At 35.9% G+C, this 15,195-nt stretch overlaps 1 protein-coding gene across 5 annotated transcripts in view; it reads left to right on the top strand.

Annotated features, from left to right (window-relative positions):
* LOC150094267 (DDB1- and CUL4-associated factor 6-like) overlaps positions 1–15,195 on the top strand; it is a 422,923-nt gene that overhangs the window by 305,716 nt on the left and 102,012 nt on the right. For all 5 annotated transcript variants that reach the window (XM_090411919.1, XM_090411918.1, XM_090411920.1 and 2 more), the window contains exon 14: positions 966–1,276. In XM_090411919.1, coding sequence (XP_090268045.1) covers positions 966–1,276 — 311 coding nt within the window. The remainder of the gene's footprint in view (positions 1–965; positions 1,277–15,195) is intronic.

Below are 15,195 nucleotides of genomic sequence, written 5' to 3' on the forward strand. Positions count from 1 at the left end.
ACTTGTATCATGATGATTCGTGCCCGCCATCAAAATAAGGATATTACGACTGCTGCCCAATGCTCCCTGAATACAGTAAAAACAATCAGGCATGAACTAGAGACTTGCAATGGTGACTACGAGGATGTAGCAAGAAGAAAGATCCCTAGCAGACGATCTGATTGTGTTCGTACAGCAGAATTCCTCGCAAATCTGCAGGAACAGGTGTTGAAGAACCCTGGCATTGGAATTCGGGCTTTGTTCGTGGAGTTGCTAACTGTAGTCAAGCCCTGGATAACAAGGGTAGCCAATGGTAGGCCGTATGTATGGCAGCAGGATTCGGCCCCTTGCCACACCTCTGGGAAAAGTCAAAAATGGTTGTCTGAAAATTTCTACGACTTCACCAGTCCAAATGTTTGGCCTCCAAACTCCCCAGACCTTAACCCCATGGATTATTTTGTATGGGGCGCAGTTGAAAAAGACACCAATCGCACTTCCAGTAATACAAAAGCCCAGTTAATGGATAAAATTAAAACAGTTTTTGCGGCCCTTCCCAGGGAGACTGTAGCATCAGCTTGTTCGAGGTTCCGAAGCAGAATTGAAGCTGTGATCGATGCTAATGGTGGTTATTTTGAGTAAATCTTGTTGATAGTATTGTAATTAACTCTGCCTGTAATGTTTTTTTGTCAATTCATTAAATTTAATAGATACAAAGAAGATTTTCTTTTTCCTTACGAAACTGTCAAATTTATCCCGAACACCCTGTATATATATATATATATATATATATATATATATATATATATATATATATATATATATATATATAGCTACATGAAAGTAGGCCAAAATTGAAGATGGAACACAATAAGTTCATTAGGACACCTCACTATGGCTAATGACAGTTTAACACTGTTAAAAGATATAGGAAATTTATTGCAGTTTACTGATGATTTTCACAATAAACATTAATAATTTTTCTTTAGGTTACTTCACATGAGATGGTTTGTGGCTGTATGGAAGATTGTGTATGTGAAAAAGAAAATTCTCCAGTTTCATCATCGAAAGATAAATCACCTGTTTCACTGAATGAACACTCAAAAATTTTGGAAAGAACTAGAAGTGATGAAAATCTTTTTACAAATAGTCCAGAGGATCACACTTGTGAAAGTGAATCAAAAATAAGAGATACAGATGACTTAACTGTGATGGATATTGATACTTCAGATGCAGAAGAAACTGCTAATGATCAATCTCCATTGAGGACATTTGATCAGTCAGTGCTTTCTACGAAGAGGTAAATCATGCTTGATGTATTTTTTTTAATGTGCTCTTTTCACATATTTTATTTGCTTAATTGCATATCTAGAGATAAAAGATAAATTTTGAAGTCTGTATAATCCCTGTACTTTGGCTCCATCCTTTGAGGAAAATGCTCTTGTTTCTCAGATTCTTTCTAAAAACTGCTGTATTTCATGCAATAATTTTAATGGTGTAAGTTTCAAAGAAGCAGAGTGTACTGATTCATGATGTGGCTTTTAGTAATGAGGATTGTTACATGTTTAAAAGTTACCATTACAAAGTTAGTTAGTTAACCTATTCATTATTAGAATTTTCCTCTTTGGTGGAAGCTGTTTGCCATTCGTTAATCAGAAGTAATTACCTTACTAGAAGTAATCAGGAAAATAAGGATTTAAAATATACAAAAATAGAGTTTTGTAATATTTCAGTTTTGTAGGTCTCCAATATCTCCTTAAACTCATTTACTGACAGTACATTAAGAACATGTCCTTTTTTGTGAGTAGAACAACCTTTATTCTTGCTATTTTCTCAATTTTCAGTCATGACTTAATTTTTTTTCCTTATTTTCTCATCTTCTGCCATCTGTTGAAAATGTTATCTTACATTTCTACTACAAAATCTACTTGGTATAATCTATATGTTTCTGTTGTCTGTTTACTAAACTGTGTAACCCACACACTTAATCTGTCCTCATAGTAAGCGTTCTACAAACCTGATACCATCTTCTCTACCTCTGAATCCTCTCCAGTAGCTTGAACAGAATGGGCATTAATTCTGGGGCACAACTTTTTAGTGTAGTTGGATGGATATGATGCCATCTAGATTAGGAGATTTATTAATATCTAGATCATTGAGAATTTTACTGTCTAGTGAAAAATCTAAGATGCATAATGAGTTTTTCCTAGAATAGTAGGAGATTTTCTATAGTTTTTAAACCAGAGTTCGTAAAGGAAGACTGATGCAAGCCTTTTCTTTAGGTAATGTTATGGTGCTGTGTGTGTATGAGAGATAGAGATGGAAGAACAGAAATTGCATCAATGGAGATCGGAAGGCATGATCACCATTTGAGCAGGGAACAAGTTTATTTACATTTTGTCCTTCAAAGCCTCATTTGGATTTGTTGATGACTTTTATTTATAAATCTTATTTATAATTATTGTGTAAGCCAAAAATGTGAAGCTGTGATTTTTAATTGAGCCATTTATATCAGTGGAAGTGGCATTTGCATCCTCTGCACTTGGCCGCACAAAGATAAGACTTAGAGTTCAAGTCTAGTCAAACTTTTTCTAAGTCTTTCTTCGACCGATTCTCAAGTTAGTCGATCTCTGCTATGGGCAAGCGGGTTTTCCCCCACAGGAAACACAGGTTTTTCATCCTGTAAACTCGAGAAAATCAACCGTAGAGTCCACATTATTTCAGACAGTAACATATCCTGTTAGGGTTAGGTATGAAGAGATGCTTTTTGCTTGTCTCTTCATCGGTGCGCATATAATTTGTGATAGATTATGGGCCAACTATCTGTGATTGGCTACTGGTGGAGATTGAACTGCCTACTCAGTCTCCAAAAGCTAGATAGAGTTTAAAGGCCTCACCTGCTCCCTATAAGGGAATAAAGGTGTTAGCTTATTATTTTTATTTTATTTTAAAATGTGTTGGATTTTTATCTTGGGCTGCTTTGCTACATTTGTGAGGAATGAAGGCTTTCCTTGCTTCATCAAGGATTATGAGTTATTCAATAGAAGTAGGTGTTTAGATTTTGACAGTGGAAAAAATAATCAGACTATGGAGAAAAAAATGCATCAAAATATCAGTTAGCTCACTTAGTATTTTTGTAATGCCAGTGAATGTGACATTAAGAATTGGCTGGGTGACAGATTAGCTGTAGAAAGAGAATGTCAACAAGGTTATGTTTGCTCAGTGGAGACAGTTAACATTGGCCGTATATTTGGAGGAGCATCCAGTTCAGAACGAGGGCCATGGTGTTGGGAAAATGATGACAGTTATCCAGTATTCTGGTTAGTATATGAACAGATTGTGTTAGATCATTACTGACAGCAGTTAATTCTCCTTCCTTTCCAGGTTGATCTATGAAATTTGAGTTAGAAAGCCAGTTAGAAATCTGATGTTTGTTCATCAGATTTCTAACTATTCATCTGTCCATGCTCTTATGACATTTCATCATTGGAGCAAATGGAGATGGATGTTAAGCGTCTACCACTCTGCTACTTTACTGTTCAACTCCATTTGCTTCACCAGTGGTCATCTCATTCCCTTACATAATACATACCATATGCTACTTTCTGATTCTGTTCATCAACCACACTTATGGCATGCCCATTGAAGCAAATGTGGATTATATCAAGCTGGTTACACTCTACTACCTTATTGTCCATCCATTTGTTGCATCTGTGGCATGCAACAAATGGATGGACAATAAGATGCATAAGCACCAGTGATTCTATAAAATGCTTTTGCAAATCCAACAGTTTCATGATGTAACTGTATTTCTTATCCAACTCAACTTTTACTTTATGATAAACTACCTCCTTCTTCAAGCCATTTTGCTTTTTCCCACACATACAGCATCATATTCTTATCTACCCATTTCTGAATTTGGGCCTTGGAGAACTTCTCCAAGACCTTGATTTATAATGCACTTTTATAATCTACTTCAGGATATAACTGATCTATAATTTGCTACCTCTATCTCAGTCCTCCCGTATGTTGTGGAAACAATTTTGCATCTTTTCCATTTCATCTGAAAATTCCCAGTGCTATGACTTAAGCAACCTGGTTGAAGATTTTAGTCTCTCACAGAGTGTGAATATAATGAATAATTTTCTTTCTTATACAATTTGTATCCCTCTATTATGTCTCTGTCACTCTTCTAGTCTGTGCTTTGTACTGTTGGAGAATGCTCCTCACATTTCTCTATATTCTTTCCACATTTTCTATTTTTGAGTAGCTTGATATTTTATTATTATATAGGCATCTCCAAGTACAAGCCATTAGGAAAAAGAAAACCAGGACTTCCTCTTAAATGATTCAACAATGACTTTTAAGGCCAGAAGAACAGGCCATGCTAGGCCTAAATCCTTGATACACATGATGATGATGATGATGATGATAGGCATCTCCATGGAATCTGAAGATTCATTTGAGGTGACCCACACTAAATTGAGTATTCCTGCTGTAAAAGGATATCTTTCTAGTTGGAGGAAATGACAACTTCCTTGCTAAGTGGCAAATGACCTTCATCACTTCATGCTATCACTACCTACTACCTTGTTCATTAGAGACCTGAACTGATTGTTGCCATTGGTTATTTCATAGAGCAAGAGTTCCTGTCCCCCCCCCCCCCCCCGTCAAATCTTTCAACATGCAGTGTGAGTGGTATCCCCTCCCCCCCCCTCAAAGGCATGCCAAACATATTGCAGAGAGATCACATACCTTCCTCATCTTCAAGGATACAACAGCAAAGTAGTTCTGCAGGCTGGCCACCATATAGTGTATGGAACTAAGCCAGATGGATGCATTTTAGAGGCTTCCTGATCAGCTAGCACATAATCTCGCTGTCTTGTCATACTTAGATCGAGGTTGTGCAATGATATGTGAGGGATACTGCTGAGGCTACATTATGTCATGCAGACAGGATGCTTTCTGTATGAGCTCATATCTAAGAGCCTAACTCCTCTCATTGTATTTGTCCCCTACTCTTTTTCTCTTCAATTTTGTAGTACTGACATAAGAGTAAACATAAAAAATGTAGTGAGACTGCAGTTAAACTGAATAACAAACATCCCTCAAAAAAATCCCCAGAAAAATTTTAAAACTCAAAAAACCTTACAAAAAATGTCTTCCACACACCAACATTAATGGTATCATATAAATACCAATCTAAATTATGTGCATTATCACCTACATACATCCACACCTGATCTATTTTTGATTAAACCCCAGATATCTTCTATAACAAGTACAGCCCATCTTACTGTGTCCAAACTAATACCCTATATGATTCCTTCTGCTGTGCGAATGGTACTTGCGTTTGCTAATCCAGTATTCCTTGCTAGAGGTGCCTAAACTTGCCACTTGGCATTGTTGCCAAGTGGGAAGATCCTCATGACTTTTACTCTGCCTCTCCATTGCCAGACTACTGTTTCCATTTTAAAGATCAAGATATTTGTTTTGATCTTCTTACAGAAATTATCCATGCTGGAATGAAGATTTTCATTCCTCACTCTGAAATTCCCACTCTACATCCAAGCAATAGTTTTCCAAAAAGTGTGCCTGCCTGGGCGGTCTAAGAAAAGAAAACAGCTTATTCCTTCATGGTTACATAGTGATCAGTCATTATACAAATTATGGAAACAACTACTGTGTTAAAGTAAAACTTCAGTTTAATATAAACCAAAATAATCACTTGACATTTCGACCTTCACATTCAAGTCATCATCTGGAGTATACATATATATGTGCAAAGAAACAAGCTACACTATAATGTACATGGCATGCTAAAATTACATTTATTTGGTCAACCATTAAAACTACTGGCCTGACCTCTGATGGGGAAAAAACCTCAAAAAAACCTTACTACATCAATGCTAGAGTCCCATTATTATTATTATCTATTTGGCTACAAAATATAAATTAAGCTAGAGAGAAAAATGCTCTCACATAATTACTCATATAAGTACATGTAAATTAAAACAAAACAGTATAGATGGTGGCCATTAAGAGCTATCCAGTTACACCAATGTTAGGTAAGTACAGGTGCAATAGATGCGATATACTCCAGAGTGAGCCAATGGGGAAAAGGATTCTTAGAGGAGTTGAATATGTTTTTTAATTTTATAGGTGGTTTAAAAGTGGCATTAAGATTATAATTGGAATTATTATAATTAATATAATTAAAATTGGAAAAGTACCTGTTCTTTACATTATACAAAAGAACATAAATTTAAAGAAGCCTATGAAATTTTGATCAACCATCCTAATCTTAACAATAATTATGGCATAAAAATCCCAAGAATGGATGGCACACATTCAGCAGACCCTGACTTTAGGACTGTAAGCAATAATTTCAGCTCATATTGGCTGCCATCCATACTATACTGTTTTGTTCTAATTTATGTCTATTTATATGAGTAATTATGTGATAGCATGTTGCTCTCTAGCTTAATTTATTTTTTGTAACAAAATAGATAATAATAACAGGACTCTAGCATTGATATAGTAAAGTTTTTTTTTTTTTCCCAGCAGCAGTCAGGCCAGTAGTTTTAACGGTTGACCCAAATTAATGTAACTTCAGCATACCATGTAGCTTGTTTCTTTGTATATATTTGTATACTCCAGATAATGAACTTAATGTGAAGGTCGAAACTTTGAATGATTATTTTGGTTTATGTGAAACTGCAGTTTTTGGCTCAAAGCCACTTACAATAAGCTGTTTTCATTACATAAATTATGCAAACAACTACCATGTTAAAGTAAAACTTCAGTTTAATATAAACCAAAATAATCAATCGAAGTTTCGACATTCACATTAACCCCTTAACGCACTCAACCAAGTTAACTCGTGTCCAAGAAACAGAATTTTTTCCATGCACCAGAGTTAATGCGTGTGACCATGAATTTTGGTTTCACATATAAATACAACTGAATATACACGCTAGACAATTTTGTGCCTATTTCCTTTCAGCCAAGAAAATTGCCAATGCATGTATCAACTATTTTGTTTGCGTTTGCACATTTTTTGTCCACGATTATAACTGCCTAAATTTCTTCGAGCCTTTTTTTGATGATCAATTGATTCAACATGTTGTGGATGAAACAAATAAATATGCGAGGAGTCATACCCTTGGTAAAGAAAAGACTTCTTGGTATGACAAAAATCCAAATGAAATCAGAGTATTTTTGGCTGTTGTACTTTTGCAAAGTATAGTTAAAAAAAACAGAATACCTTCATTATTGGACAAAAAATCCATTATTATATACACCATTTTTTCCAGATTGCATGAGCGAGAAACGCTTCGAGGCCATAATACAATTTCTACATATTTTTCAAATAATGATGAATTTGATCCAGCAAATCACCCTTGCCCAAAACTCAACAAAATCTGGCCAATTTATGAAGATGTGAATAGAAAATTTGGCAATTCGATTACGCCAGAGAAATTGATGACTACTGACAAAAGTTTTTTGCTTTATAAAGGTCGTCTGGGATGGGTGCAATACATTCCTCTCAAAAGGGCCAGATTCGGCATAAAAATATGCTTATTATGTGAATCACAAAGTGGGTATGTCTATAATTTTATAATCTATAATGGCAAGAATACCATTCTGGACAGAGATTTTAGCAATCTTCCAATGTCTTCACAAATAGTGATGACTTTGATGAAACCTTTATTGAATAAAGGTTATTGTTTGACTATGGACAATTTCTATAATTCACCTGGATTACCGGATCTATCGATAATAAATAAGACTGATGTTTATGGAACATTACGCGTATCATGAAAAGAAGTACCCAACGAATTGAAGAATAAAAAATTGAAAACTGGAGAAGTAATTGGTTTTCAGAGACGGAAAGTGTGTGTAATGAAATGGAAGGATAAGAAGGATATCTCCCTTATCTCTACCATTCACACTACATCGATGGTAGATATAGAGACGCGCAAAGGAAGAATAAAAAACCGCAACTTGTGTTGGATTACAACCATACCATGGGTGGTGTTGATCAACACCTGTCTTCGTATGTTGTACCAAGAAAGAGAGGCAAGAAGTATTATAAAAAGATTTTTCTAGTATTATAATGTTTATAATACAAGAAGTATTATAAACTTCTTGTATTATAGAAGATACAAAGACAGGTGTTCGTATCTTGTATAATACAAGCACTGTGGAACGCTTTTGTGCTTTACCAAAAATCTAGCGGTAAGATGGATTCACTTGATTTTCACCTCAAAGTAATCGAACTCTCCATTGAAAAATATAAAACTACAAGCATTTCAAGAAGTGGACGTCCATCAAATATCCCAACACCACTGAGATTATCTGCACGACGTTTTCCATCTTTCATACCACCAACAGGAAAGAAAGAAAATCCATCTCGCCAGTGTTTCCTCTGCTCAAGAAAAAGGAATGAATGAATGAACACAATAAAAGGGTTTGCAAAGAAACAAGATATATGCATACTGACTGTTTACTAATGTTTTGGCGAAGTAGATGCAGTTTATTTAACCGTTTTTTTGCAAAAAGAGACTTTTTAGTGTTTTTTTCCAAGATTTGTTAATGTTCTTTTGTGTATAAAGAAAATAAAGAATAAAAAAATTCGCAGAAAAACGACGACTTTCTGATTTTTAATTGGTGCGTTAAGTTCATTATCTGGAGTATACCGGGGTGTAATTTTTGTCCATCTGTGCTTCTACTCCTTTCCCACTCAAACAGTAGCATTTCCACGTTATCTAAATATAAGGCTGACCTGGCATTATTCTTCTCATCCAACTTCTACCAATCGATAAAAGCTGGTTGAGATTGTAGAAAAAAGACAAAACTGGCAAGATCTTTCTGAGCAATAAATACAAAGTGTTATAATCAGGCAATGACAATCAAGGAAAAGAAGGAGTAGCCATTGTATTCAACACTAAATATGAGGCTAATCTTCTTGAATGGCAGGCAATTTCAAGTAGAGTGATGTGAGCAAATATCAGAATGGGGAACTGGACAATGACTTATTTGTACCTATGGTCCCACAGAAGGTTCTGCTAAGGTAGAAGTGGAGGGATTTTTTTTTTAGGCTTTAGAGAAAGCAACTGACACAATGAAAAATGAAAAGTTTGTCCTTGTTGGGGATCTAAATAGCACAGTAGGAAATGATTGTCAGACATACAAAAATATTTTGGAAAAATTTGGAGAAAAGAGCAAAACTATTAAGAATGGCAAATACTTGTTGGATTTCTGCTCAGGATATGGATAAATTATTACTAACACCATAAAAATGTGCACAAATTCACATGGAGAGAAGACGCAAAGAATAAGAAAAGTCTGACTATGTTATTGTTGATAGTGATGTTTTCTCTTGTGCAGGACACTAGAGTGTACATTTGAAACTGGAAGTGATCACCGTTTAAACTTGAGCAGGATAAAATTGCATTTCATATTGAAAAGAAGAACATGTAAGAAAGTTTTAAAGTGAATAAAAGTTGAGCAGGCTCTCAGATGTGAACTGTAGACTAAAATATACAAACATTATTCAAATAAAAATGAAAGAGTTTGAGAACAGGAATCAAACCTTGGAGATTCAATGGCAATCTCCGAAGAAAACATTGATTCATTCAGCCAGAATTTAGTGAGGTTGTCTCCAGGGATAAAAAAAATCAGAACTCCATGGTGAACACGGGAAGTTAAAGAGACAGTGAAGGAAAAGAAGAAAGAATATCAAAAGTATCTGGCAAATAAGTCATCTTGTTCTCTTAGAGAATACAGAGACATATGTAAACACTATTTAAAACTAACTAAATAAAAGTCATGGGTAGAGTTTGGTAAGAATATAGAAAATAAATATCAAGAACGTGGCAAGATATTCTGGAGGTTGTTGAAGAAGCTCAGAAATGAAGGAAAGAGTGCTGTAAAAGAAATTAGAGATGATAAAGGTGACATGTAAACAGGAGAAAAAGATATCCTTGATGTATGGAGTAATTATTTCGAAAAATTGCTAAACGAAACAATCGGTGACAGCACAGTGGTAATGCAATCAGGAATACATTTCCATACTTGAAGTAGAAAAAGCCCTCAAAGGCCTGAAACGTGGAAATGCAGCAGGAGTAGATGATATTTGACCAGAAATACTCAAGTGTGGAGGTATAAAAATCTTACAATGGCTGCACTGCATAGTTCAGAGGACCTGGACAGAGGGATGAATTCCAGATGATTGGAGTTGAGCTCTCATAGTATCCATATATAAAAAAGGGAAATAAAACTGAATGTGAGAATTACAGAGGTATTTCTCTACTGAGTGTTCCTGGTAAGATTTATGTCAGTATATTTGAGAAACGGTTGAGAAGCTTGGTGAAGAACAAGCTGGATTCAGGCCAAATAGAGGCTGTCAGGATCAGATTTTCACTTTATGGCAAATAGTTGAGAAGTCATGGGAATGTAACAAAGATCTCTATTTAAGTTTTGTAGATCTGGAAAAAGTATATGACAATGTGCCAAGAATGAAGCTATTCAAAATGCTACAGTTGTATGGTGTTAGTGGGGCATTATATCAAGTAATACTTAGTCTTTATTTGAGTTGTAAGTCAGCAGTTAGAATTGAGAGAAGTACAGGAAGATGGTTTAATGTTAAATCTGGTGTCAGACAAGGATGTACATTATCCCCTCTGTTATTCATTAAGTGCCCTAACACTTATCTCCACTCCATTCTGCAATGGGGCAACAACAACTTAGTCACCTTTAATGCTTCCAAAATATAGATTTGCCTATTTTTCCACCCTACCTTTTGATAATGCTTAGCTTACCAGTCAAGATTCTCTCTCTCTTTTTGGGCTGACTCTACTATCTTTCTTGGCATAATCAAATCATTTCTATAGCAGCTTCAGCTTTCAGAAAACTTGGTATCCTTTTTCACTTAAGGCGTTACTTCTCTTCTGTCTAGTTTCTTACTCTACAAATTTCAAATCTGCCCAGTCTTGGAATCTTCTTCTTCTTTTCAGCCATTTTCAGTCCACTGCTGGAAGAAGGCCTCCTCCAGTTCTTTCCACCTTTCTCTGTTCTTGACAATATTTGACCAGTTTTTCCTAACAAAATTTGACAGTTCATTCCACCTTCTTTTAGGACGTCCTCACCCTCGTTTCCCTTCTTTTGGAATCCAGTTCATTAGTACGGTGGTCCATCGCTCATCTTCTCTTCTGGATAGATGTCCAACCCATTTCCGTTTTAGTTGCTTATAGTGAAGAATGATGTCAGTGATATGAATCTGGCTTCTTATTCAGGTGTTTCGCTTATCTTCTCCTCTCCATTTTTCTTTGAGTTGTTAGTTTATTTGTCAGTGCTTTTGTTAGTGACCAAGTTTCACAACCATATGTGATGACCAGAAGTATACACCGGTTAAATGGCTTCCTTTTTAAACAAGTGGGACATCATTGTTTTGAAAAATGCTTTCAAATTTTCTGAATGCACCCGAGGCAAGTTGAACTCTCCTATTTATTTCCTTTTGGAGTTCACAGTTTAGATCAATGAGATGACTTAAGTATGTATATGAAGAGACTCTTTCCAAGAAATTGTTTTCTATTATTGTTTTTTGGTGTTATAAAATGATTAAACATGATTTTAGTTTTTTCTGATTATTTTTAGACCAACTTTTCTGCTTTCATGATATAGGTCTTCTATCATTATATTAAAGTCTTCTGGAGTGTTTGCAAAAATTATGATATCATCTGCATATCTTAGATGTGTTAAGTTTCTGGTATTAATTTTTATACCTAGGTTTGTCCAGTTTATATTATTAAATATTTCTTGAAGGACTGCTGTAAAGATTTTGGGTGGTAGAGAGTTCAGAAACCTTTTCTAATTGATATTTTATTGCTACTTGTATGAAGTTGAATTGTTGCAGTGTGGTATATTTCCTGGAGGAGGTCCATATATTCTCCAGGAACTTATTCATTCCATCAAAACAAATGCAATAAAATCAAAATCAGTCTTGGAATACTGCTCTCATATTTGTGGTTGTGCAACTAAGACCTCTCTAAAAATTCTTGATGCAATTCAGAAGAGAGCAGTTCAGTTGATTAATGATCTTTCTCTCTCTCTCTATCAAAGATGCTCTTCATCCACAGTTTCAAAGATAGTTGGTTTCTGCATTGTGTCTCTTCCACAGATATTTCTATGGTCACTCCTCAGTGACTGGCATCCATTATGCTCCCCATTTTTGCCAAACCTTCAAAACCACAAGCAAGAGCTACTCAACATCCTTTTACAGTTGAACTGCATACTCACTAAACCTGCTACTCACAGTCATCTTTTATTCTATTTACTTGAGTTCTGTGAAACCATGAAGTTTCATAGAAACTTTTCCATGAAGTATTCCTCAAGACTACAACCTCCAACACTTTAAGTAGAATATCTACAGAATACTTTGCTCTTGATCCCAGCTCATGCAATCATTTATTTACTACAAGCATTATGGCTTCTCAGATGTGGAAGTGATATTAAACAAAAAAACAAAAAAAAAACATTATTTGCACAATACCTGTTATACCTCTGCTAAACCTTATTCACTGTCAAAACATTCACAGCTACTTCTTACAGTCTCCCTCCTTCCATGTGAGGTGCCCATCTGTTTGTGATAGAGGGGACCTTCTAGTGATGATTGGGACTGCCCTCTTTGCTCTTACTCTTTTTCTGTTCTATTCTTTCTGCATTCTACTTCTGAGTCTTTTTTACTATCCTATTTTCAGATTTCCATCACTGGGATCCAGTGCTTTGCTGCAATAATTGTCATACAGTGCAACCTGTGGACATCTGGGAAAGGGGATCTTGGTAGTCTTGCATTACTTTGACATCGCTTTGGCAAGATGAGCAGTCCTGGATTGCCTGGCCAGGATTAGTTGGCTATTGAACTTGCCTGCAAAGGTCAGTGGTGTTACTTTAAGTCTCCTTTCCCATGGTCCAGGGACATGACTCAAGGCTTACTGTGGTGTCACAAAGTGTCTGGTGTAGCCCTGGAATTCTCTCCTGAGGTTATTGCTTGCTGTAGAGTGTGCATCCATGTGCACCTCTGTGGTTGGTGAGAAGTTCTGGTGCTGAATTAAACTCTTCATGAGAATGAATAATTTTTCATCCTCTTGTTTATCAGAGGCTCTCAACAATTGGTACCAGCCAGGATCAGAAACCATAAGGATCATCAATAGAAAACCAAAGAAAGAATAAAAGAACATTAGAATCTGCAACAAATACACCACTATTTTTAATCTTGCATTCAACATGTCAGAGAAACATCTTGGAAAAATGTCACCCTTTTTCATCCAGAAGGATTTGAAAGAGTTGACAGAATTTCCAAAATCTGTAAATAAACTCTGCTCTGGAGATATTCCTATTGTAGCAGCAACACTGTCACAAAAATTACTTCATGCAACATCTATAATAGTAATACCAATTGTGCTTACCCTCACAAAAACTTAAACTTTTTCTAGAGGTGTAATATCAAAGTGGGACCTCCTTGATGAGGAAATCTGCTCTGAACTGAAGAATAAAAGAGTGAGAGCCATAAGAAGAATCCTCATATGTAGGTTTGGGCACGTAGTTCCCATTAGAAACATCATCTTTGTCTTTAGCAAACACCAAAATCACCAACATCTGTCAAAGCAGGCAATCTCAACTATCCGATAAGGCTCTATATCTCAAACCTTTTTTGTATTGTTTTAAATGTCAGAAATATCACCATTCTCAAACTGCCTATCATGGTTCTACCTTCTGAGCCTGACATGGTAGTAAAGATCATGAGATTAAAGACTGTGAGAGCAAAACACTGAAATGTTCTAACTCTGAAGGAGACAATCCACCATACTTCGGAGAAAGCCAAAGATGGAAGGAAGGAAGAAAAGGCAATCCAAAAAAATAAAGACAGAAAACAATGCATCACTTATCAAAATGTGAAGAGACAGTATACTTCAAAAGTAGCAATAATATCTGCTAAACCCTTATGCTAAGAAGGCAACTATAAAGAAAGTGTCAGTGGGGGGACATCGACATACGTCAATCCAGTCTTCTCACAGCTACAACATCTCTGAATAATATGGCTTGCTTGCTATCTCCTTAGAGCAGTATTTTCCAACATTTTTTGGATCATGCACCACCTCAATGCCTCAAAGATTTTGATGTCCCCCCCCCTCGCCGACGATGGTGAGTGTTTTGAGTATATCAGTGATGAGGTGATGAATGCAACATCATTTTCTAATTGCCCCCCTGTTGGGCGTATGCCCCACGTTGAGAAACACTGCCTTAGAGTGAATCGAAGAGAAAAATTGATATGGACTCACTTTAGAGGACATGCCAAAAATGGTCCCATTACAAGAAAATCTTTTTATTAAAAAAGTAATCAAACTTGCACCACAGAGGATCAATGACATACCTTCAGACTTTTTCAGAGATGGCCTGTCAACACAAAGCATGGATACCTTCACTTTTCCACAGGAAGATAAAATAATTAATATGCCTAGTATCCTAGAAGGAGTCGAATTTGATATCTTGGATATTTTTCCAGAAGAAGAAGAAGAAACAATGGACACTTGCCATCCACATTTCTCAAAAAATAATAAATCCAAATCTAATGAAAATAAAATTTCTCAACACAGGAAGCCAGATGATACAACTAAAAAGAAATAATGAAAACATTTCTACAATGGAATTGTCATGGATTCTAACAAAACATCAATGGTATTAAGGCTCTCTTGGCATTATAGCATTGTGAAATATACCTTATCATTTGTAAGGACAGTATAGGGAATGCATCTGCCCAAATAAGAGTTGTCATCCAAGTCAGCATCCACACCTCATTCTAGCAAGTCCCATTGCCAATGTAGAGGCGGCAGCAGCCATCCAATTATCAGTCATAAATCTCATAATTGTATACTGCATCTACCGTCTTCCTGTATCAGATACCTCTCAGGATAACCTTGATGATGTATTATTGCAGTTATCCTCCACTTATTCACTCACAAACACACACTACTTTTAATGGATGATTATTTAAATTGCCCATTAAAAGTGGTGCCCATTAAATAGGCACAACCCTCTTTGGAGTAGTGCTCAAACAAACATCAGAGATTGAGTTGTGGCACATGCTCAACAACAATCTATTCCTATTGAACACCAGAAACATCATCATCTTCCACATGCTTAATTAAACATTCA

The sequence above is a fragment of the Typopeltis vanoorti genome, chromosome 22, assembly GCF_054136105.1.
Source record: "Typopeltis vanoorti isolate ZY-2024b chromosome 22, IOZ_Tvanoo_1.0, whole genome shotgun sequence".
Lineage (NCBI taxonomy): Eukaryota > Metazoa > Arthropoda > Arachnida > Uropygi > Thelyphonidae > Typopeltis > Typopeltis vanoorti.